The sequence below is a fragment of the Phocoena sinus genome, chromosome 4 (genome assembly GCF_008692025.1).
Source record: "Phocoena sinus isolate mPhoSin1 chromosome 4, mPhoSin1.pri, whole genome shotgun sequence".
In the NCBI taxonomy this organism is placed as follows: domain Eukaryota; kingdom Metazoa; phylum Chordata; class Mammalia; order Artiodactyla; family Phocoenidae; genus Phocoena; species Phocoena sinus.
The window spans coordinates 33844056-33869872 of NC_045766.1; the positions used below are offsets into that span (position 1 = coordinate 33844056).

Below are 25817 nucleotides of genomic sequence, written 5' to 3' on the forward strand. Positions count from 1 at the left end.
TGAGTCACCGTATTGATAGTCTGTTCTGTCAGATTTCAGAAGGATATGTGATCGGTTTGACTACTTTGGATGAGAAAGTGAATTCTTGGTACTTGAAGCTTTGACTGCACGTTGTCTGGTTACTTCCAGAGCAGAGTTCTCAACTCGGCACTATTGAAGCCCTACAGTTCGTTGTTGTAGGGGGCTCCCTATGCTGTGTAGGATGTTTTTGCAGCATCCCTGCCCTCTACCTACTGTTTGCTAGTGGCGCCTCCCTCCCAGTTGTGACAACCAAAAATGTCTCCAGACATCATCGTATGTCCCCCAGTTGAGAACCACTGTACTAGAATGATGGCAAACCGTCAACCAGCTTTGCCTTCAGAGGTGTGCAAATCTATCAGACCTGTCACAGCAGTAGCAGTAACATTGTAATAAAAAAGGAATAGATTGCCATGCTGTACTCATAGATTAATGAATAATAACGTTATAAAATCCAAGTTTTGCCCAGCGATAACTTATAATTAGTTATCCATTACAGCGCACAGACTACACCCCGATGTACAACCTTCTGGATTAAGTACCATTGTCCCCGGTTTTGAAACGTGAAAACTGAATTCAAGACCTAAATAGGTTCAAACTCCCCAAACGCTTACTTTGCAAAGTAGTTATCTGTCTTCTTGTCTCATTCAGTGCCTTGTATCTGGCTTAGGTCTTCCTTTTCAATTTCTTCTGAAGCTAAAAACAGTCTTCCTCCCTGTAATAGTTTCTACAGCTGCAGTAGCAAAGTACCATAAACTGGATGGCTTTAAGCAATAGGCATTTATTCTCTCATAGTTCTGCAGGCAGAATTCCGCAATCAAGAAACTGGCAGGGCCACGCCCCTCCGAAGGTGGTGCTTGTGGCAGCGTAACTCCAGTCTCTGCCTCTGTCTTCATCTGGCCTTCTTGCCTCCTGTGTCTCTGTGTGTCTTAAAATCGCCCTCTCCTTATAAAGACACCAGTTATTGGATTTAGGGCCCACTCTAATTCGAATGGTCTCATCTTAACAGATTCCATCTGCAAAGACCTTATTTCCAAATAAGGTCACATGGGACAGCACCAGAGGTTAGGGCTTCAACATATTTTTTGGAGGACACAGTTCAACCTCCTGTACTCCTCGGCACATCACCACTGCCTCACTTAAACACAGAATGAAGAAATGTGCTGTAATGTCTTAGCTAGTTCTAGAACACGCATTTTTTTTTTTTTTAACATTGATGCCATTTTTCATAGATTTCTGAATGTCATCATGGTCATGTGATGTGAACAGCTGTATTTGGAGTTTTCTCAGGTTACATTCATGTCCCAGTCTCCTTCCAACCTGTTCCTTCTCCAGGGTCTGTTCCCTGCTTAGTAAAGGGCACTTCCATCCACCCAGTTGCTCCACAGTAAATCTGAAAGCCCACTTTGTCCTTTTCCTCACTGTGTTCCCCGTCCGTCGAATCCCCAGTCTTCTACTCATGATGAAACAGCTTCTTTACTCACACATTGCAACGCCCTTGTACCACCTCCTTGAGCTCGTCCAGAAGACACACCTAGCTGGATTCATGCCACCATCCCTCCATCCATTTACATTCCATAGCCGGAGTATGCTTTTTAAAAGACTCAGTTTGTCCTTTGCAAACAGCCCTTCCATGGTCCCACCTTGCACTCACTGAGGCATTCTAGCCCCCAGGACCTGGCACGTGCTTCTTTCTCTGCCTGGAATACCCTCTCTACCTCATAACCCTGTTCCACCCCAAATCTTTACTAGGCAAAGTGCTTTTCATTCTTTAGGTCCTAGATTAATTGCCACACACCCACTGGGAGCTCTTATCCATTCCTCTAGAGTGGGTTGATTTCCGCTGCTCTGTGTTCCCATAGAACCCTGCACTTTCTCTGTCATAATATTTGTGTTACTATGTGTTCACGTCTGTCGTGTTGACCTTTGCATCCTCAGTGCAGAGACTGCGCCTGGCCTGTAATGACCATTTAATAAATATTTGTCAAACGTGAACCAATCCATCTAGATGGTTAAATATAAACAATTTGAGTGGCTGCATTACTCAGTGGGCCGGCTCCCCCCATTCCACACCCAAGTTAAAATTTCTTTGAATTCTCTTTTATTTTTAAAAGACATGTGATTTTTGTATTCTGCTCCATTATAGACTCATTTTCAGTTAATTTTGGTAAAAGCAAGTCTGGAACTTTATCATGTGGCTTCTCACATCTTCTGGAGTTTTATCTATAAACTTATCCATAAATGACAGGTAACCTCAATCTGAAAAACACCTAGGATTGTATTTGCAAAACTGTGCTCTATAGAGGAAGTTATTTATTTTTTTTAGCTTGCTTTTATTTTGTACTATTGTGTCAACTGATGTTTTGAGCTACCCATACAAAAGGGTTTAAGAGATAAAAATTATCACACACACACATACGTAAGAAGTCAAGTGAATTTGGAAAACCCTACATACTCCATCCCCCTTTGGAAGATTCACTATTGGATCATTTAGGAAGGCTTTTGGCTACAAGTGACAGAATTCCCAAATAGCAGTGGCTCAAGTGATTAAGACATTTACCTCTCTCACCAAACATGAAGACCGAGGGTGGACAGTCCAGGTCCAGTGGTCACCAGTAACCCAGCCCCTTCCCATTCTTCAGCTGCACTATGCTCTGTTCACTTTTTGCCCCTGTGCACGTAGCTTCATGGTTGCAGGAGGCTCCTGCAGGTCCAGGCATCATCATTTCATTCAAAGACATAGGAGGGAGACAAGGGTGAAGAATAGAGCCTGGCCAAAGGGACTCTTTTTCTCAAGTGGCTTTTCTTTTTATCAGCAGAGGAAAACCTTTCTCAGACAGTCTTCAGAAGACTTCTTTTTTTAAAAAAAATTATTTGTTTATTTTTGGCTGAGTTGGGTCTTCCTTGCTGTGCACGGGCTTTTCTCTAGTTGTGGCAAACAGGGGCTACTCTTCATGGCGGTGTGTGGCTTCTTCTTGTGGAGCATGGGCTTTAGGTGCGCAGGCTTCAGTAGTTGTGGCTTGCAGGCTCAGTAGTTGTGACTTGTGGGCTTCAGTAGTTGTGGCTCGTGGACTCAGTAGTTGTGGCACATGGGCTCAGTAGCTGTGGCTTGCAGACTTCAGTAGTTGTGGCTCATGGGCTCAGTAGTTGTGGCACACGGGCTACAGTAGTTGTGGCACACAGGCTCAGTGGTTGTGGTGCATGGGCTTGGTAGTTGTGGCTTGTGGGCTCTAGGCCCACAGGCTTCAGTAGTTGTGGCACATGGGCTCAGTAGTTGAGGCGCATGGGCATAGTTGCTCCGTGGCATGTGGGATCTTTCTGGACCAGGGCTTGAATCTGTGTCCCCTGCATTGGCAGGCGGATTCTTAACCACTGCACCACCAGGGAAGCCCAGAAGACTTCTTGTATCTCACGTGTCAGTCTTGGTTCACAAAACTTGTCCTTATAAAGGAGGCTGGGAAAGCAGCATACGGTAGGGGAATCAGACAGCCAGGGTTGTTTTAGATTAGCTGTGAAGCAGGGGAGGAGGCAGTGGTTTGATAGTAGGTAGTTCCAGCCACAACTAGGAAACCCTCTTTTCCACAGAACACCAATTGACATGGGTAGTTTGGAATACAGGAGGAGTTTTTATTTTGGCCACTCTGTGTGGCTTGTGAAATCTTAGTTCCCCAACCATGATTCCACCCCCTGCAGTGGAAGCACGGAGTCCTAACCACTGGACCGCCAGAGAAGTCCCAAGAACTCTTTAAAAGAACTAATACATTGCCTTTGAGATAAATGGGGTTGGGGAGTGGGTTCAAAAAAAGCCAGAAGTGACTGGAGATTTAGAACCCACTTCCCCTTGGCTGGTATTAGTCCTCCCGCTGTGGTTCATGTGAGTATCTCGTTGGTAGTGCGTTTTTTCCTCCAGTCAGCCCTGCTATGCCCTTAGAGCTGCAGATAGATTGGCCTGGTCTGGGTGTTAGGCACAGTACCAAAAGAATGCAGAAATCTAGTCTAGTCTTGTTATACATACCAGTAAACGTAATCGTGTCCTGATTTGTTTCTTTCATTCTTCTCCTGGATTCTGTACCCACAAATGATCTAGCCATGATGTTTTTGGGTATCCCTATAGTTAGATGAGTAGTAATAGTAATAATGATGATAAGCGCCTATATTATTGCACTTTACAGTGTGCCATTCATTGTGCTCAGAATGTATATGCAATATACCATTGAGTTATCACCGCAACCTAGTATTATTTCCATTTTACAGATGAGGACACTGAGGCAGAGAGAGATAAAGTCTCTTTTCAAGGTTTCTCATCAAAGCCAGGATTCTAATCTGAGTCTTTGACTCTAAAACCTTCTCTCTTAACAATTTATGTTCGTTACTTCTCAATTTCATTTTTCTAGAATATTTTCACCTTTCCGCTATCCTATAACGTTATTGGGAAAAATAACCTAGAAACTTGCACCTTTTCTGTTTGCTTTGATAAACAACTTTTTCAAAGCAAGGTTTTTTTAAGTGAATATTTTTATAGTTTTACTGGTCGTGGGAGAAAGTTAGAAGTGGTACCAAACTGCTTTTGTGAGCTTTTCTCTACCTTTAGCTAATCTAGTGTCGGAGTGTGGGGAAGAGCATTTCCTTTTCATAACATTTCCTTCCCGCAGATATTTAAGAAAGGAGCTTTCCACTTACTGATTCCTAGTTCCATAAATATTGTGTGTATTGACATAACTTGAACCCTGTGACACATTACAAATCCTCGGGTTTTAAAAGAAAGACTTTCTGTAATAGAATTCTACCTGATCATTATCAGGAGTGCAGGGATTTAAGTTAGAACTTGCATTTCCCTAAGTAGTTTGACTGCCGAGTAGCTTAAAGCGGTGCAGACTCCCTGGAAAGGGTCATGGCCTGATTTGACCCCATTTTGAGTTTTTCCATTTTGACAGCTTTCCCATTATAGAAAGCTGAGGCCACCTGACATTGTCCCTCTGTCTCTGCAGAATAAACTCCTTCCTTGGAAAATTAACTTTGAGTATCTTGGATAAAGAAAAGGCAATAGGACTCAAAGCACTTTTATTCCTGGAACATACAACTTGGTTGTTTCTGACCACTTGGGTCAGGTCCTAAGATCAAGATGGAGAGATGAGGTGGGAGAGAAATGAGAGCCCCCTTTCCTCTTCCTGCTCTCGCCACCTCACCTACCCTTGATCCCCTGACATTGCGAGTAGTAAGAGTATTGTCTCCTCTGTGTCTGTAAGAAGAATTGATGTTGCCATTCAGTGTCAAAAGCTTCACCAACTGAGAAGCACAGTATCAATGTCTGGGGTCAGACAGAACTGCGCTCAGAATCCTGAATCCTGGCCGTGTGACCTTGGGCAAGTTGCCTTTAATCCCTCAGTCTCAGTGTTCTCATCTGTAAAATGGGGATAACAATGTCATCATCTTCCTGGAATGTCTATGAGAATTAAGTGAGATAGTGCACACAAAGCTCTTAACACAGTGAATTGTCCCTGCTGAGGGACTGATACCTGCTGCATATCATCATTATTCCTAGTATTGTGTATCTCCCCAAAGTTTTGGTGCAAATCACATCATTGCTCTTCTGCTTCTAGAATATTTTCTTGTTTTAAAAAAATGGTTTGAAACTTTAAGCCACTGCTACACAGCTGAAGGTTTGGTGCACTCCAAGGACAAACCTGGATTATGGCCTCTGAAATATGGCCTTAGGAATAATTACATTTAATGCCATGCCTCTCCCTTCCCATCCCCCATCAAGAACCCACGTCAGATGGCAAGTGAGTGAGAGATAACCATTGATCGACTCTTAATCTTTTATAAATTGTTATGAGTCATGTGTATATGTTTGTAGTAGTGATTTTCTTGTAACATCCCTCATATCCAATTAGGAGACACTATAACTTTTTGGCTGACAAAAGTGAATTCAGTATATTTTTCCCTTTATTCAAGGAGGTCAGTGGAGATAAACCTGGATTGCAGTGTGGGGATTACTCCCGTAATTTGGAGCCACCAGCTTCAGAAGCTGCCTACTTTTTCTTCAGAGCTTGCTTAATTCTGGTTATGCCAGAGAGAAAGCTTCAGTAATGTCAGACAGCCTCTTGGACCTGCCCATCTCCTCTTTGTCAAGGACCATGGGTTCAGGATGTCCTGTGGCAGCCAGGGAGGTTCCAGGTTAGAGAATCTGGAGATCCGTGGTGCCAGGAATGGGGGCTTTCTGGTCCTGTTGTGGATTATTGGCCATCATTCTTGGTGTCAGTGAATCACAACAGATCCTTATTTTAACCAACAAATGTGACCCTCTTCTCTACTATTTGTTATTTTCTCAACAATGAAATAGGAAGCGTATGGCATGTTATTTTTGGTTTTTTTTTCCTTTTTGGAAGTCTAGTCTTTAGTCTTTTAAAAGTCTTTTAAAAGCTGGCTATGCTGTAAAGTGGTCCTGAACAATGTATTGATACACCTGAAACTTACATAATAGGAAAAAAATCATTAAGAAAATGAATTGACAAACCACAGACTGGGATAAAATATTTTCAAATCATACTTGATAAAGGAGTTATATCCAGATTACATAAAGAATTCTTAAAACTCAAAAGTAAACCAACTCAAAATTTTTAAAAATTAATTAATTAATTTATTTATCTATTTATTTATTTTTGGCTGTGTTGGGTCTTCGTTTCTGTGCGAGGGCTTTCTCTAGTTGCAGCGAGCGGGGGCCGCTCTTCATCGCGGTGCACAGGCCTCTCACTGTCACGGCCTCTCTTGTTGCGGAGCACAGGCTCCGGGCGCGCAGGCTCAGTAGTTGTGGCTCACGGGCCTAGTTGCTCCGCTGCATGTGGGATCTTCCCGGACCGGGGCTCGAGCCCGTGTCCCCTGTATTGGCAGGCAGATTCTTAACCACTGCGCCACCAGAGAAGCCCCCAACTCAATTTTTAGGTAAGCAAAAATTTGAATAGACATTTCAGCAAAGATCTCCAAATGGTTTTGTATATGAAAAGGTGCTGAGCACCACTAGTCATTAGGGAAATGAAGGTTAAAAGCAAAATTAGGTACCACTTCACAGCCACTAGGATGACTTTATAATAAAGACAAAGATAGTGTTCGTGAGGGTGTAGAGGAACTGGGGCCCTAATCCGCTGCTGGTGAGAATGTATTCAAAATGATACAGCCACTTTGGAAAGTGGTCTTGCCGTTTCTTAAAAAGTTAAGCGGTTTACCATATGACCCAGCAATTCCATGCAGTGTTCCATCCTAAGAGAAATGACAACTGTTCACAAAGACTTGTAGGTTAATGTTCATAACATGCGTGTGGCATGTTTGTCAGTCTTCAGAATTATTTTGAGGAGCTGAGCAAATAAGTCTGTTTGAAATCAGGTTTTAGGTAAATATCATGCCTTGTTTTGCCGGTCGGAGCCCCTGCCACATTATGAATTTTTTGACACAGGTATTTAGCTCTAATTTTGCTTAGTCTGCTCACTCATTTGCAAAGCACCTATAATTCTTAGGCTTTTAACAAAATGCCAGGCAATTTAAAGGCATGATGTTCTGCAGGAAGATTTGAAATAATAGCTAATAACATTGACTGACGGTAAGCCAGGCATGACTGTAAAAGCTCTACATGCAAAAAGATGATAGGGGCTTCCCTGGTGGCGCAGTGGTTGAGAGTCCGCCTGCCGATGCAGGGGACGCGGGTTCGTGCCCCGGTCCGGGAAGATCCCACGTGCCGCAGAGTGGCTGGGCCCGTGAGCCATGGCCGCTGAGCCTGCGCGTCCCGGAGCCTGTGCTCCGCAACGGGAGAGGCCACAACAGTGAGAGGCCCGCGTACCGCCAAAAAAAAAAAAAAAAAAGATAATAAATGTATTATCTCATTTAATTCTCCCAGCAATCCTAAGAGATGGGTATTGTTATTCCCAGTTTACATATGAGAAAACACAGACAGGATCAGTAACTTGCTCAGGATCACAAAGCGAGTGAGTGATGGAATTGGGATTCTTACCAGACATTCTCAATGAAGTCTGTACTCTTACCTGTTATACTGTACTTTATTACTTTAAAATTGTATATTCTTCTACTAAAAATGTGTTTAATTCTAAAACCAAGATTTAAAATTGAAATCAACTTCAGTCATGTGAAAAAAGTGTTTTAACCTCTTAACTCAAAGTAAATTTCAGCATAATCCAATCTCCTCCATCCTAGAAATGTTTAACTAGGGTATTCTTATTCCAGTTAAGCACAAGATCAAGCGTGGGGATTTAGCAGTCATGTTTTCAGAAGGGGAAGAGAAACAAGTTGAAATCTGCAGAGGAAGAATTCTTGTACGTGTCTTGAAGGGAAATGGGAAGAATCTCTTTGATTTTATAAAACCCCACGGACTTTTGTGAATCTGCACGTGAGGAAAATGGCAGAGTCGTTGTAAATCCCTGAGAAAAGCAGGAGGGTCTAGGAGAGGATCTTAGAGAATGGCCATAAAAAAGGATGACTTAGAACTGTTGCAGAAGGCATTAGAAGAGGAAGATAGAGTTTCAGGATGTCACAGGTGCTCAGCCTCATCCAGTTCTGTAGATGAAAGTGGTGACATCTGCTCACTGGATTTGGTAGCGTGTTGGGCCGCCATGGCTTTGGGGAGCAGTTTCACTGCCATGTGGGCAGAAAACACAGGCAGCTGCTAGCTCAGGAGACGTTTGTCTTTTTTTTTTTTTTTTTTTGCGGTACACGGGCCTCTCACTGTTGTGGCCTCTCCCGATGCGGAGCACAGGCTCCGGACGCGCAGGCTCAGCGGCCATGGCTCACGGGCCCAGCTGCTCCGCGGCATGTGGGATCTTCCCAGACCGGGGCACGAACCTGTGTCCCCTGCATCGGCAGGCGGACTTTCAACCACTGTGCCACCAGGGAAGCCCGACGTTTGTCTTTTGACGAGCAGATTCAAGTAAAGATTTTTTTCAGCACGGGGAAACTGTGTGAATGTTTTAAACAAAGCCTATGGAAAAGGAGCTACCGACTAGGTGAAAAATAAATGTTACTTTTGATGATAGAGCCAGAAAATCATTGTGTTTTCTTTTGGATAATCCTTACTAGCATCTTTTCTTTTAAATTTAACTCTTTTACAAAAGGAAGAATTGGAAGTTCTCCTTCCAGTCTGTCAGATTTTGGCTCTGAAAGAAAGTTCAAGAGCAACGCAAGGTGGAAGGTGAGACAGCTCACAGATAAGGCTGACTTGAGCCAGGAGGGTAGGAAAGCTGGTCTTTATAGTCTAACCCTTCTTCTCGTTTTCCCCATCTCCATCTTTGCTTTCATATTCCTGGTTCCATCTTGGTCATCTAGCCTATTTCTCATTCCTGGTCATCCTTATTAACGTAAGATGTTTGCTCATAAGGGGTAAGGTGGGAACCCTTCCGATGGTATTTGCATAAAACCAACCCCCTGGTCACAAGGCCCCACAGAAAGACCTGTTCCATCACTACCTCTTCTTCATGACTGTTATGTACCCAGGGCTTGGACCCAAGGAAGTACTCAGGTTTATGGAGTGAGATTGGGAGCCAGCTTTAAAAAATTTTTCAGATGTTTCTCCAGATGTCCCAATATTATTTGTTGACTAAACCGTCAGTATTCCACATATTTGAAATGTCATTTATATCATGTAGTAAATTCTCAGATGTATTTGGGGTCAATTTGTGAAGCCGCTGTCCTGTTTCACTAGTCCGTCTGTCAGCTAATACCTATCAGTCTCAGTCTTTGAATTACTGTAGCTTTAAAATATGTCTTTAATATATCATATGGCTAGTCCACTCTCATTTTCTTTCACAATATGACTGTTCTTACATGTTTATTTTTCTGGATGTTTTAGAATCAGCTTGACTATTCCCCGGCCTTGCTGCCCCCCAAAATCCTGAGATTTTTTTCAATGAGATGGTGGTAAAATTATATATTAATTTAGGAAGAATTGATACCTCTTTAATATCAAACTTTTCTATCCATTCAGGCCTTCTTCTAAAGTATTTGAAAGCTGTCTTCATATAGGAGAAACGTGTTAAGTTTAATCCTAAATATTTTGTGGGTTTTGTGTCTATTATAAATAAGATCACTTCTACCATTATATTTTCTGAGTGATATTCATTCATATATGGAAAATACATTTATTTATTCGTTTGTTTATTTGTTTATTTATTTAGCTAGCTGCGCTGGGTCTTAGTTGCAGCCTGTGGGATCTTTTTGTTGTTGTTGTTGTGGCATACGGGATCTAGGATCTAGTTCCCCAACCAGGGATCAAACCCAGGCCCCCTGCATTGGGAGCGTAGAGTCTTAGCCGCTGGACCACCAGGGAAGTCTCAGAAAAGCCTTTTTCTTTTTAACCCAGCCACTTTAGTGAATTCACTCTTACCTTATATTTTCGGTCAATGATGTTATGTGCAAATAATCAGCTGTTTATAGGGCCAAAAAAATTCCATTGCCCAAGAGTCCCTTCACCTATACCCTCAGGCATCCACAGACACGTGGAGTGATGATAGTCTTCACGTCTATGCATTTATTATTAAATTTTTTTACCTCGAATTGCAAAATATTTCAAACGTACAGAAAATTATCGAACACTAACATGCCTATCATCCATGTTTAACAGATATAAATTTTTTGCTACATCACTGTCAGATCTCTTCTTTTTAAACAAAAACCCTGACATAATACTGCAGGTATACCTAAAGCCTCTTCATCATCATCCCTTCTTCCTCCCCCTACTTCCCAGAGTAAGTCCTGAGTGGAGCTGGGTGTCTGTCACCCTGCACTCACTACTGAGTATGTACATATGCATCTTTGGTATTCTAAAAATGTATGTATGTTGTATGCAGTTGTAAATACTGTCCTGATTTAAAAGTAATATATGCCCAGTATGAAAAATTCCCACCTTTATAGAAATCTGTGGGAGAGGAAGTTCAAAGTGCTCCGTAATAATCACTCTAAGAAATCCACTGTTGGGACTTCCCTGGTGGCACAGTTAAGAATCTTCCCTGCCAGGGTTCCAGCCCTGGTCTGGGAATATCCCACATGCCGCGGAGCAACTAAGCCCGTGCACCACAACTACTGAGCCTGCACTCTCGAGCCCACTAGCCACAACTACTGAGCCTGCGAGCCCCAACTCCTGAGCCCACGTGCCACAACTACTGAGCCCACGCACCTAAAGCCCGTGCTCTGCAACAAGAGAAGCCACCACAATGAGAAGCCCGCGCACCGCAACAAAGAGTAGCCCCCGCTCGCTGCAACTGGAGACTAAGTCTGCGCACGGCAACGAAGACCCAGAGCAGCCAAAAATAAACAAATTAATTAACTAAAAAAAAAAAGAAATCCACTATTCACAAAAAGGTGTATCAGTTTTCAGCCCATGCTGTTAGGTAGCATGTAGTAGAACCAAACACTATCAAGCTGCTTAACAAAAGAATGCCTTCCAAGGGAAGAATAATTGAGGTACTTATTTACCACCATATCCTGTTCTCTACTGATAGTTTTTATCTTGTTAAGAAAAGAAAGGAATCTCAACAAAGGTTACTAGGACTTTTAAGTGGGTTTCAACAGGGAGACCCATCATTGTTTATACCACAGAGCAACAGACTTGTATAGATTTGATCGCTGCGCCTGATAGGAGCCTCTGCTTGCACAAAGCTGCCGCTTGTTTCATGAGCAGCTGGTAAACTTGGAGCCCGTCTAAGACAATCAGAGGAAGTCTACATATAAACGTCTCTGTGCGAGGAAAGGTGGTTTTTCCATTTGCCTTTTTCTGAGCAGTTTAACTTCCTAATTGCTTGATCCAAATTGTTTCAGAGACTGTGTAAACCATATGTTTGTTAAATGGAAGAAACAAACATGGGGAAGTTTGATTAGCATCAACTTCCCTAGGAAAGGAGCATCTTCCCCAGCCCAGCTGAGCTCTCTTTGTACTTACTGGACACAGTAAGTGGGTCGGCAGAGGAGGAAGTGGGGTTGTAAATGGCTGCATCTGACTGTGGATTCGTTCCTCTCCTTTCTGCTTAAGCCCATATTTTAACAGTTATCCTTCTGTATTAGCATGAGAGAGACAGTAGGGGCTGGCTGACATGAGGAGAATGAATTTCACTCAGTATTTAGCAGAGTTAGAGAGGGGAAAATATTATTTTGAACCTTTATGAGATTAAGTGTGTGAATGTGTCTGTGTGTGAGAGCACAAACACGCTAGCAAGAGTGAGCTCCTTTTCAGTTTTTATTCCATTGGGTTTGAATAATAGCTGACAGGGATGAATCACCAACTTACTTGACTACTGTTAAATCAAGTTTTTTATATTAAATTCATTAAAGGAGTAGTGAAGAAGTTGTGGACATTATGTATCACATAATGAAGATGTTTGCAGGTCTAGATGAAATGATATTGGGTGACTGCTATTGAATCAGTTAAAAAAAAAAAGCAGACTTGTTTCCTGCATCCTATTTTGGATACAGAAGGCAAAACAGGGAAAGTTCTGTGTGCAGGCACATTCAGTGACCCAGATGTGCAGGTGTGTAGACACGGATACCTTGAGGTGAACTCACATAGCTATAAATAAAGTGGCTGCTCTTTGTCATCCCAACCGGACACCTGAGAGAACCACAGGTGTAAACTGGATCAAACGGTCACCCTAGGTCTTAATGGCATTGTAGTTGTCATGGCTTAAGAGAACAATTAAAAAAACATTCTATTAACTTGTCTACTTCTTCTGTCTCTAATTAACACACACACACACCCCCCGCCGAAGACAAAGATTCAACACATCGATGAAACAACAGTAGCTGGTATTGTTTGTACTTAGGCAAACACTGGGAGAAATATGAACTCTGAAAATTAAGAGGGTAAAAAAGACTTAACTAGTTTTTTCCTATTTGTTTACATTAGTTTCCTGTGAACTCTTCGTCTTGAATTCTACTGGGGACTACCTAGTAAGTAAGGCCACTTTATGCTGAAGACTTTTTGGAACTTGAGTCATCTTGAATGATGGCTTTATGGCATATAGATTTCTTTGCCTTTTATTTCTTTGGGAATACAAAGAATACCTTTGCACTGTCATTATTTAGGGCACTGCCTACATACCCCATGTGCGCAGCATTAAGGAGGTTGGATTTCTCTGTCCGAAGCAGAATTATTTTTAACTGGAAATGGGCGTCTTTAACTAAAAGGTCATCTTTTTAAACTTGTGAGTTGGACCGAAAGAGTAACTCAAAGGTGCAGAGAGAAGACAGTAACAGGCAAGTCCTTGTTCATCTTGTTTTTTTCTCTTGTTTTTGATGTTGTTGTTGAGGTTTTGCTTTTGTCTTTATTTGTTACTTTTTGGTTTTATCCTGAGTCCTGGGTATTACTACATCTGTGTCTATCTAGACAATATTATAAGCTTTACTTGCTGTAGGGTCAGGCCACTCAAGATGGCTGTTCTCTTGTTCTCTGTACATCCCCTGCTGGAGCAGTGCCACCTACCTACACCTTACTCACAGGAACGTGCTTGCCCCCTGCCCCAGCTAGTGATTGTTCTAATCATCAGGCCAGAATGATTCCATCTGCTAGTTTATTAAAGAGAAACATCTACCCTCGTGATGGTCATTAACCTGAGGGGCTGTGAGTGATGTGCCCCAGCTGCTGGTCTCCCTGGTAACTGATAAGCCCACCTGGCGTCACTTCCCCCTATAAATGGAGCCTCCTTCTCCCCCACCCCGAGCAATGAAGACTGCTGCCCTGTCCCGCCTGCTGTCTGCAGCACAGGGCGCAGATGTTTCGGATGTGTGAGATCCCCTCTCCAATAAACCACTGATGTCTCTGTCGCTGTTTCCGCGCTCTTTCTTCGGTCTCGAGGCTGGGCGGCTACGAGGCTTGTAGGCCTGCAGGGTGCAGCCTGACACCAGCTTTGCCAAAAATCGACTGCTTTGTTTCTGGTAAACACGGTCTTTTAAAAGTATAACTTTGTTTGTTTGTAAAGTGTATTACCTTGGTTCCTCCTTTTATAAAAATTATGTGACCTTTGATAAGAGAAATATTTTATATATTCTGAGTATGGTTGTGCTGGTCCGTTGGCAGTCTCAGGGGAGCTTTGGAGGTGACCTTGCCATGTGAACTTTCAGTTAATACAGATGATTACCCTAGCAACAAACAGACCTGATCAAAAGGCAGTGTTTTGCTTTTATAGATGATATAACTGTGTTTGCCAGTTTTGGAGGGGGAAGAATCAAACTAAATTTTAAAAATGATTATAAAGTTTTTAAAGGAGAGTTACAGGGAGTGGTTGACAGGCAGATGCCCACCACCGAATGAAAAACTTTCTAAGAAATCTTGAACAAAATGGCCTGTTCTGAAATTCCTAGTATAGTTGGGCACAAGGATTTTTTTTTATCTCTTAGCTCTCCTGAGTTCATACATTTACATTTATTATTAGGTAAGGTTATTATACAATATGGTTCCTAGAATACATTAAAATGTATTGCATGGTCATCCATTTACTCAGCAGTTATTATTGAGCTCTGCCCTGTTCAATTGAGAGTACACATAGAGAATAGAGGGGAGGTGTATCTAAGCAGAGTTGGGATTTGCCAAGGAAATGAGTGTGTCTGCAAGGAGTGATTGTAAGTAGGTATCGAGAAATTCAAGTTGGATAAGTGAATAAGCATGAATGAGAGGACATGAAGGGTTTAAGGGTGGAGGGAAAGGTGGTGGAGTGAGTGGGTTGTAGGAATGGTGGGTTAAAATTGTTGAGGTTGAGGATTAGAAGAGGTGAGCCAAAGAGATTGGCGGGGCTGGTTAGACAGAGGTGTTTGACGTTGGGATTGCAGAGAGGTTGCAGTTGGTGGTAGTGACAAGGTTGATTGTTGAAGGGGAAGTCAAGGAACTGAGAGGCTGGGGTAATGGAAGGATTGCCACATGGAAATTCAAGGAAGTAGTGTTGGAGAGTGACAGTAAGCCAGTAACTAAACGCATGCGTGAGGATGAGGCATGATCCAGGGGCCTGGAGATGACTGTGAGGATGAGATAGAGACTGATGGCATGAGCATCAAAGCTGGGGAGCTTCTGGGAGGACAAAGCGATCATTGTCTAGGAGTAATGAGACTCAGGCAGGCAGAGAGCCTTCAGAGGAGGCTGTGCTCTCTAGAACAGCCAAGTTTCTGTTAAGGCAACAAGGTAAAGGGAGAGTTCAGAGAAGAGGCTGAGGATTTAGAAGATTTTGTTGGATTCCCTAAATGAGGTGCATTTCCGGAGGATGCAGTGGAATGCTTCAGCCGAGGGGCTTAGGGAGGTGAGGCCCCATTAGACATCTTCACAGCACTGTGCAGGTGAGAGTACATTCAGGGGAATGAAGTATACCAGGCAGTCTTGGGCATAAAAGCAGGGATAAAGGGCGTGGCGGGATCAGTCCTGGTGGTTTCTGAACAGGTGGTGAGGCCGTGCATGTTAGAGAAAAGGATGGGTTGGGCGTCTTGCCAGAAGCAAGCAGACCTCTGGGGCTGTTCTTCCCTCCTGTGCCTGGCGGTCTGGAGGCTGCGAGTGCAGCTTCGCTACCCAGAGTGTGAGCAGGTTTGGGACGACCTCTATCCTGCGGATGGGGGTAAGGCTGGGGAAGTATAGCTGTTCAAGCCTTACCATGATGCACGCGTGTCTCACTTGTTGCAAGGAAATGCCAGGAAAATGTAAAATAAAACCTAGAGGGTTTAATAATTTTTAAAAAAATTTTTATTGGAGTATAGTTGATTTACAATGTTGTGTTAGTACAGCAAAGGGCATCAGTTATACATGTACATACATCCACTCTTTTTTTAGATTCTTTTCTCATATAAGCCATTACAAAAAACTGAATAGAGTCCCCTGTGCTATACAGTAGGTGCTAATACTTGTTTTTAATATTGCTTTTATATGTAAGATAAAATTTAGTATACTACAGAAAAATAGTAATTAGCAGGTTTAATTTTGGAGGGTTATATTGACTCATACTCAGTAGATTAATTCAGAGTCCAATTCCTATTTTAAAATAAATCATTCTCAGGCTTCCCTGGTGGCGCAGTGGTTGAGAGTCCGCCTGCCGATGCAGGGGACGCGGGTTCGTGCCTCGGTCTGGGAAGATCCCACGTGCCGCGGAGCGGCTGGGCCCGTTAACCATGGCCGCTGAGCCTGCGCGTCCAGAGCCTGTGCTCCGCAACGGGAGAGGCCACAGCAGTGAGAGGCCCGCGTACTGCAAAAATAATAATAATAAAATAAAATAAAAAATAAAATAAATCATTCTCTCCCTGTCCTCCTTCCCTCCCCTGCCACCTTCCCCCAAAATGTGATTTGAAAACCGATAATGTCACAGTCTCATCCACCGAATTACTGTGTTCTTTTTCCCTCTTTCTTACAGTGAAGAAAGTTACAATGTCAATGATTATTCCTTAAGAGATCAGCTACTGGTGGAGTCTTGTGACAGTGAAGAGCTTAATTCTTCTCCAGGGAAGAACAGTTCCACAGTGCTTTATTCAAGACAGAACTCTGCTAGTCACCTCTTCACGCTGACAGTCCTTAGTAACCACGTGAACGAGAAAGTGGAGATGCTGCTGGGAGCTGAGACTCAGTAAGTATGTGCGAGGAGAGGGTTTCAGAATATCTGCTGTCGGTCTTCCCTACCTAATTACCCTTGGTCCACAGACTCCCTAAAAACAGTAAACTCTACCTACTATTTATTCTTTTTTATTGATTACCTGTTATGCACCGAGCATAGGTCTGGGTGCTTTATACAGATGCTTGTCTTCTCACTGTCATCTTCTCAGTGTCCTGAGAGATGGATATTATTATTTTCATCCCCATGACTCCTGATGGACGTGTTGTGCTTTAGGTGGTGTGCTTTTATATTTACAGTGTGTTTTATAAGTCATTTTATTTTAATCATTGATAAAATTATGACCCGGGAGCCCTAGGAATATGACCTAACTGGCAGTGTGATCCTAGGCCCTGAGTTTTCTTAGGTACTGAAATAGAAGTCATTTTGTATCACCTACCTTCGACCAGGCAGCAGAAAGACCAGCGATTTCTGTCAAAAGAGATAGATACTCAGTTTGGGGAAATATGTTTGTTGCAGGAAGGGGAACCCCTTCCAGGGCCTGAGAAAATGGGCTCTTGTCTAACACTTGGAAATGAATTGTGTGAGGAGACATACGTACTGACAAAGCAAAAGACTATTGGGAAGGGGTGCCTGGGCGGAGAACAGCAGGGTGAGGGAACCCAGGAGGACTGCTCTGCCATGTGGCTCTCGGTCTCAGGTTTTATGGTAATAGGGTTAGTTGTGGGGTTGTCTCTGACCAATCATCTTGCTTGTGCCCATATTTGATCTGACTCAGGGTCCTCCCTGGTGGTTCTCGCATCTCTCAGCCGAGATGGATCTAGCATGACCGTTTCTGGGAGGTTGGCGCACATTCCGGGCTGGCGTCTCCTCCCTGCTTTCGGCCCCTCCCGAATTCTCCTGGTTAGTTTTCCACGGCAGCACCGTGTCCTTATCGGGACCTCCTGTGGTGAGACGACTCATGCAAGTGGTTAGCATCGTGCCTAGCCAAGGTGGGCAGCTTCGATCAACGGTTCCCTCACATGTTGATCCCTCTTTGCCCTCCAGAGTTTATGCAGAGGCAGAAGCCATCCTGTCTGTGCCTGCAGTTTCACCAGCAGTTAGTAGGCAGTCCATCCTCACACAGGATGAAGGGAAGGGGGCTTAATTGTCAAGTCCCCCCGTGCTGCTACTGAACCAGACTTGGGTCTGCTTGCCCGTGCACAGTAAAGCCCATCTACTGACACCGGGTTGTGGTGAAGGAAAGTGCAGTGTTTATTGTAAAGGCACCAATACGAGGAGGATGGGTGACTCACACTCTAAAAACCCCAAAATCCCCGAAGGCAAGGCCACGTGAGGGCGGGGGTCGCAGGGTATGTGATCAGCTCGTGCACAGTTCTCTGATTGGTTGGTGTTGAGGTGAGAGGGTGGTTGACATGATGAATCCTTAGGTGCCAGTCGGTCTGGGGGCTCATGATCATTCATGAAGTAGTTAAGTTCTTCCATTGGGTGGTGGTTTTAGCATCTGTAAAACAACTCAGGAAATGTGCATCAGATACTGTTACCTAGGTACTTCAGAGAGAGCACAAACAGAGGGTTTTGGCGGGGTCGGGGTGATGTCTACCTCGGGAAGGCCCTGTAGGGTCCTGTTTGGTTACATTGCGATTTTGTCCATTTAGAGATAGCTGACCAATTTGTTTGGAAACCGGAAACCTCCTCTTAGAACAATCATCATAGGCAGGTATTATGTCGGGTCAGAGGGTGGAACAGTGGAGGGAAAGGAGAAGTTCCCTAATTCTTGGTCCTCTGGGGTTCCTGCACCCTCTCCCACTTGGCTCCTACATGGTGTGATTAAAATGGATCAGTAGCTCTTGAATAACAACCCTAAGACTGTAACAGAATCTTAGCGAAAGCCAACCCAAAGAGATAATCTCCACTTTTTAAGAGTATTTTAACAGGGTCCCTGGATTGTTAGAGAGATGTAAGAAAAGAAAAAGAAGGAAAAAAGCCATCCACATAAAAACGATAAATGCTCATTTCATGTTTTTGGCACTAGAAGTAACTTTTCCAAAGGTGAAGAAAACCAAGAAGGGCAGGGTGATAGAAAGCTATTTGAGATTTAAAAACAGCCGAAAGAGAGTATTACAAATGAGCTCAAGAGCTAACAGAGGGAATGAATAAGAAAAGGAGCGGCATCCTCTGTGTTTGTTTATAAAACAAAGAAATGCCTCTTCCTAAGGTCCCAGAATTCTTCCAGGAAACTGATGGAAAGTCCTGCTGCATTCCAAGGATGCTCCTCTATGTTTTCCCCTCTGGGGAGGGCACCTCCAGTGGGTGCAGTGCTTGCTGGTCTGTGCAGGTGACCAGCAGGGGACACACCCAAGACCAGGGCTGAGGAAGGCATTTCTTTGACTCTAAAAATGATTAAACCCCTTGGCTTGTGAAGACAGACCTAGACCTCTTCTGTTTGAGGAAGCCTCTCTTAAAAGAGAGAATTTAGTATGTCTGACCTTTGGATCTTAAAGGACTTTGAGGATGAAAGAGTCTTAAACACTTTGGAGATTACTGCTTATTATAAAGAATTCTCAGAAGTGAAGATTTTATTTTGTCTTTTTTAGTCAGGGAGAAAGTGTTGTTGGTTTCGCTTTACGTTTTCCTTTTCTCTGTGTTTATAAGGATTGTTTGCTCTTTATCAGCAGAGCTTTTTCCTGACTGTCTCCTTCATAATTTATGTAATCTCTACTGCTGGTTTCTGAGATTATTCCAAGAGAGTAGGCCGTAAACCCGGCATGTCCAGTTTTTACACCAAGGCTAGATCCTTTCCTGGGACGTTCTGTAGCCTTTGTTCCACCCTCTTGCCTTTTGATCTTGCCATAGACTGAATGGATGTTCATTTCCTCAGTGAGAAATGTTCTCAGAATATCTAGTTATGTCACCCGTAAACCCGTGGGTATGACTCATATTTGTAGTTCTTTAATTAATAGCAAGAGAACATTCCAGAAGGGGCAGAGGGGCGGCTGTCTCCTTGGGTACGGAAGGAGTGACTCCCTCACTCCCCCCACCCCAACTCAATTACAGTTAAAGTAAATAACTGGACAAATACTTTTAAACCTACAAGGCATAAAGTATCATTAGTGCTAAAAGAAAATATATGACAGCCAGGATGCACTTTCCTTAAAAGAAAACACAACAAAACCAAAAAAACCCAATCAGCTTTTAAAACTCTAGTGAGTCGTTAACATGCTGTATTTGGAAATGTGCAGGCCAGCTCTGGGTTACCTGGTCTTGAGTAATCAGAGTTCCGGCCTATGTAGAATGTTTTCTTTGCTTCTAAGATTTGCCAGATGTATAGGTGAGTATGTTTTTTAACTTTTCTCTCTTTGATGTTATACATGGTTAAAATGGTCCATTAGCAATCTAGTTGAGAAGGTTTTCACCACCACCCAGGCCTTGAGTAATTGCAGAATTTCAGACCAGTCGATTACTGGCTATTTATTCTGTGGTTTGAAAAAGAATAGGGTTTGTACCTAAATATTTACCTTCTTTGAGAAACTGTTCCTAGTAGAGGAACCTGGGGCTATACAGAATGTGAAATCGGCCGAAGGAAGGATGCAGCTGTTTGGCACAAGGACGGTTCAACTATTTTAAGGCAGTGAAGTTGTGGAGGAACAGATCAATAGCTTTGATTACATAAAGAATGCAGAAAAGCTCACCAAAAGGAAATGGGGCAAACGCTTAGTGAGCATCTGGGATGTGCCAAGCACAGGACCAGCTAGAGAGCATGAAGGGAGCCTTGGGTGTTTCTAGAGAAGGATGGTGCTTCCGAGCTGAAGCAGTTAAGTAAGATGACTGTACATCTTGGTTTCTTTGGGATCAGTGTTATTATGTCTGTTGTTCTGGCAAAATTAAGAATAGCACCCTCTTTGACTTTCCAAAGTGTCTTTAGACGATAAAATATGTTGTGACCCTAATTATAGGTCTGTAGTCCAACTCCCTCAGTTTTCTCCCAGATGTAAGATGAGACTCAAAAAGGTGAAGTGATTTGCCTAAAGCCACACAGGAGGTGAGTTACTGCCAAAATGGGACTAGACCCTGACCTTCCTGAATCTGAAATTCTTTGTAATAACAAATTTTAAGCTTCTTACTGAGAAGCTGCCATCTCGGAGACTATTCCACCCCCATCTTGCTGTTCAACTTGGCCTTGTTCTGGCTCTGGAAGGGAAACTCCAGGAAGCTAGTTGCTATTAAATGTGAAAAACTACTAAAATGTGACTTTTTAAGTTCATAGACTTAAAATGAAAAAGTTTGTGGTAAATGTAAGGCATCATATGGTTTGAAATATTTTATAATAAAATGCTGACTAGATGTTGCATCCCTCAAACTATCTTCCATTTAAAACTTCCTTTTTTGTTCCTTTGCCTATGTTTTTCCTACTTCCTGGAATGCCCTTCTCAGAACTCCTCGAATTACCAAATATCTTACTTCTCAGGGCTCACGCCAAGTGCCAAGTCTTTCCTCTACAAGGAGGCCCCTCAGTGATCTTGTCCCCGAGAATTCCAAGTGCTTGGTGCGTGTGCCCCTCTTGTTAGTTCATTTTTCTCCTCCTGTTTCCTGTCTTGCCCACCCTCTGCCGTACAACTCCGGGCCCCCAACCCACCCCTGAGTCTCTCCTTCCCTTTACGGCTGCACGTCTCAAGAGAGCAGCTTTCATTTCTCCCTACTTACTCAGTGAATTTTTATTGTTCACCAGCATCCTTTCAGGTGCTATTCTAAGTGCTGGGACGTAGCAGTGCACAGTGCAGAGACCAGATCCCTGCCCTCTGGGGGCTTCTGTTCCACTGAAGAACCTGTGCCTGTGTGCCTCCTGCCCTCAAGGAGGTGGCTTTGGTGGCACTGAACTTTTGCCAGGCTGCCTGGGCAGATGGCCTACAGTGAACTGGGATGGTGGGAAAGCATTTCTTCATCCAATTTTAAAAATAAATAAGTGCAGTGGAAACAGTAAAGCTAGGAATGTATTCCGGAGTGTGAAGTGCTGGGATGGGGATCTGTCCTCTAAATTAGATGGCAGAGGAAGACTTCTCCAGGTGACATTTGGGACTGAGCCCTGAGTGCCTGGAAGGAATCCATCCATGGGAAAATGCAGGGCCAGAACGGTCCAGGCAGAGGGCACAGCAAGTGCCAAACTCCTAGGGAAACAAGTTCGAGGCCATCAAACTTGGCTTGAACATAGTGAAATTGGCTAGATCAGAATAAGCCAGGGAGTGGGTGGTTGAGAGGCTGGTGGAGCCCAGAGCATTTTATTTATTGATTTATTTAAATTTATTTATTTATTTGGCTGCGTTGGGTCTTCGTTTCTGTGTGAGGGCTTTCTCTAGTTGTGGTGAGCGGGGACTACTCTTAATCCCGGTGCGCAGGTCTCTCACTATCGCGGCCTCTCCTGCTGCGGAGCACGGGCTCCAGACGCGCAGGCTTAGCAGGTGTGGCTCATGGGCCTAGTTGCTCTGCGGCATGTGGGATCTTCCCGGACCGGGGCACGAACCCGTGTCCCTTGCATCGGCAGGCGGACTCTCAACCACTGCGCCACCAGGGAAGCCCCACCCCAGATATTTTGAGAAGCACTGGTTTAGAGCCTCGTAGGCTGGAATGGGGAGTTCCATGGAAGACTGGTGTGGACACAGGAGTTTCAATGGGGAGAGCAGTTAGGGTCCTGTTGCATTAGTCCAGGGGAGTCTTTTAATGATTTTTAAAAAACTTATTTATTTTTGGCTGCATTGGGTCTTCGTTGCGGTGCGTGGGCTTCTCGTTGCGGTGGCTTCTCTTGTTGCAGAGCATGGGGCTCTAGAGCGCAGGCTCAGTAGCTGTGGTGCATGGGCTCAGTAGCTGTGGTGCATGGGCTCAGTAGTTGTGGCGCACAGGCTTAGTTGCTCCGTGGCATGTGGGATCTTCCTGGACCAGGGCTTGAACCCGTGTCCCTTGCATTGGCAGGTGGATTCTCAACCACCGCGCCACCAGGGAAGTCCCAGTCCAGGGGAGTCTTGATGTTGGGATGGACTGTGGTCTGTGCGAGGAGATGGAAACCTAACACTGTGGAGGTGGAGACAACAGGACCAACTGAAGGACAGGATGAGTTGGGTTAGCTGTCAGTGAAAGAGAGGAATCGATGATGCTTTGGGTTTTTGGCTTGAGCAGCTGACGCCCTATATTGAGTTACTCCTTGACCATCTTCAGTATGGCGTCTTCCTCTGCCACCTAGTTGAGGGCGCTCCATCAGAAGATGAGCAGTGGCTTCCTAGGTACCACACCCAGCAGTCCAGTCTTCCGCTTTACCTCTAATATCATTTAATTTTGTTAGCTGCCCAGCTCTCTGACGCTAACCCCTTTTTTGAGATGTTCTCAAGCTGTTATCTGTGTGCTCTTAGTTTTTCTCCCACATGGAACCTTTCCTCTTCACTTCCCCTTCAGAAATGCAGCCTGTCTGGAACCAGTCATCATCAGTACGCTCTGCTTTCCCTGACACACACATTTCTGTAAATGGTATCCTTGACACCATTTCAAGTTACCCAGTCTGGAGACTTGGTGTCATTTCTGATGCTTCTAGATCTGAACAGATCCATCCTGGACTGGTTCTTCCTGTATGAAACACTGTTGCATCTTCCCACATGTTTCCATCCCACTACCTCCTTCCCAGGGCAACCCATACATGCTTTATCTTTTGAACCACCTTCAAAGTCTCCTAACCATTCTTCTCTCCAGTCAGTTCTTCAGTTTTATTACTAATCCCCACACTCAGCTTCAGTTTTGTCCTTTTCTCACTTTGTATGTAGCAGGTTCCCAATAAATATTTTTTTGGAATTGCCCTACAATTAATAAAATTTACTTTTCTATATCCAAGGAAAGGTAGCAGCATGTAGAGAAATACTGCTCCTCTATGTCTCTATTCACTGGGGTTTTTGTTTGTTTGTTTTGTGCTGCTAGAGCAAGTTTTATCTAAATTCCACTTGTTTTTCAACATTTGCTGTCAAGGATGTAGTTAAACTTTTTTTTTTTAGCGTGTACCTCTAAGCCATACTGTGTTATATCTGTATGCTTGTTAAAGATCTTAAGTCATTGCATTATTAATGAGACAGTGTTTGGTGGAAAATACAGAAGCTCACCCTTGGTAAAAGGACAAAGGAGGAATGTTTTACTAATGTCATTTTTCCCTCTGGGCCTTGCAAGAGGAATGTTCAAGGCCGAGAGCCCCCTTTGTCTGCCTTCATTAAAATGAAGCCCAGACAGCTGCAGATGGCACAGAGCAACGCTGTGGCAAGTGGCGTCCTTGGCTTCCTGCGTCCATAATGGAATTTGGATGGCATTTGGGTCCAGCCTGTGCAGAGATCAGACACAAGGACACGTTCAGTAATGAACGAAAACTTTCTTCACCCGTTCTATTTAGCTATGAGATATAATCACCTTAAGCTGTAAGCAGAGGCCCTTCTCAAAGTTTCTGTCTCACAAATTGAACCAGACGCCTAATAGTCCTGTCAGCCATTCTGACAACCCATTCCTGGGCCCTCCTGATAAAGGGGCATTGTTTGCGGGCAGTCTTTTGCTCTCTTCCTGCTTCTGTTAATGATTTAATTAACAGGAAGTAAATAGGATGGGATAAAATTGTAAATAGTACGTCTGACATACTCTTCATCTTTGAAGAAAAATCCACATAGAGATCACAATTTGTATGGAAAAAAAATGTATTTATTACAGATTGTAGTACTTTTTTCTTCGTTGAATCTGGAATCTGTGTCCAATAATCTTTTACATTTGTACAGTGCCCGTCAAGGTACTTAAATCTTTGGTGATTCCTCATCACTGACCGCCAGTAAAACAGGAGAGCAGGTGGGTCTTTTTTCCAAGGAAACAGGTAGTTGATCCACTTAAGGTTAACTTCAGGATTCTGGACCAGACTAGGTCTCATGAGCTGTTTGATATGATAAACAGGAAACAGTTGATTTAACTATATAACATGTCATGGAATCTAAATTTCTAGAACTCTTAGTGGGCTAGGGGAACTACTTTGCTTTGGTTAGATTTTTTTTTTTTTTTTTTTTGCGGTACGCGGGCCTCTCACTGTTGTGGCCTCTCCTGTTGCGGAGCACAGGCTCCGGACGCGCAGGCTCAGCGGCCATGGCTCACGGGCCCAGCCGCTCCGCGGCATGTGGGATCTTCCCGGACCGGGGCACGAACCTGCGTCCCCTGCATCAGCAGGCGGACTCTCAACCACTGCGCCACCAAGGAAGCCCAGATTTTTTAAATTAGTAAGTTGAACTGGTGTCCAGTTTTATAAGGCTTTGTTGCACAGCATTCATGAGGACGATGTTTGCCCTGTGGGTTTTCTTTAATGGATCAGCTTATTGAACTCATCTCGTTGAATTGAATGTGAGAGAATGAACAAAAACAGCCATCTCCATGATCCTACTCCTTAGGAAGACTTTTTTCCCAAAGGCCATGGGTACAGGAGTTTCACAAGGAACCATAGGTAAGTTTGTAGGCTGTGAAACGGAGCACAAAAGGTATACATCTGGTCAAATGCCATTTTTAAAGGGACGAAAGAAAGGTTAAACAGCAGCTGAGGTCTCTTCACTTCTATTGAAAATCCAGGGAGATCCCCCTCCAGTGGTGAAGCCCTTTGTGGGCGTTTGTTCCATTCTGTCTCATTCACGGTCCTAACCTGTTTCAAACCCTGCTTTCTACTTTCTTAGTGTGGATCTGTGTTTTCTAGCAGATGCCTGGTATTCGATGCGAAGTCCAGCTTGGCTGTATCTTCAACCTTTGTGTAATTAAGTTTAAACCTATGGTGCTTAATTAATCGTATGGGGGACAGGACAAGATACTGTGACAGCTGACTCCTGAGTGGGGAGCTTCAGGATGGTTTTATAAGGAACATCATTTCATGCCGTGCATAAAGGACTGCGCTTCCAGATATTTATGTTGAAAGGGCCTCTTCTCAACTCTCAGACGGGTTTTATTTAGAGGGCGCCATCCCAGCACACTGCACAATGTGCTGGATTCTGTGTGCATTTGTCTTTTGCTTCGTCTGCTCCTTCATTGAAGGAAGGCTGTGAAGTGCAAGAGGCTCCATTTTACTCACTTGGCAGCCCCAGCCTGGCACAGGACTCCTGCAAAAGCAGGGACTTGGTGAATGTTGTTTGAAGGAAGGAGGGGTCAGGAGCGCCTTAGAAGTTGATCTGCCCCGGGTCCCCGTTAGCGGCATTGCTG

General features: G+C 43.9%; 1 protein-coding gene across 2 annotated transcripts in view; it reads left to right on the plus strand.

The window, feature by feature from the left end:
* Positions 1 to 25817, plus strand: part of ARHGEF26 (Rho guanine nucleotide exchange factor 26) — a 156123-nt gene that overhangs the window by 114950 nt on the left and 15356 nt on the right. For both annotated transcript variants that reach the window (XM_032629869.1, XM_032629870.1), the window contains exon 12: positions 16389 to 16598. In XM_032629869.1, the coding sequence (XP_032485760.1) occupies positions 16389 to 16598 (210 nt within the window). The remainder of the gene's footprint in view (positions 1 to 16388; positions 16599 to 25817) is intronic.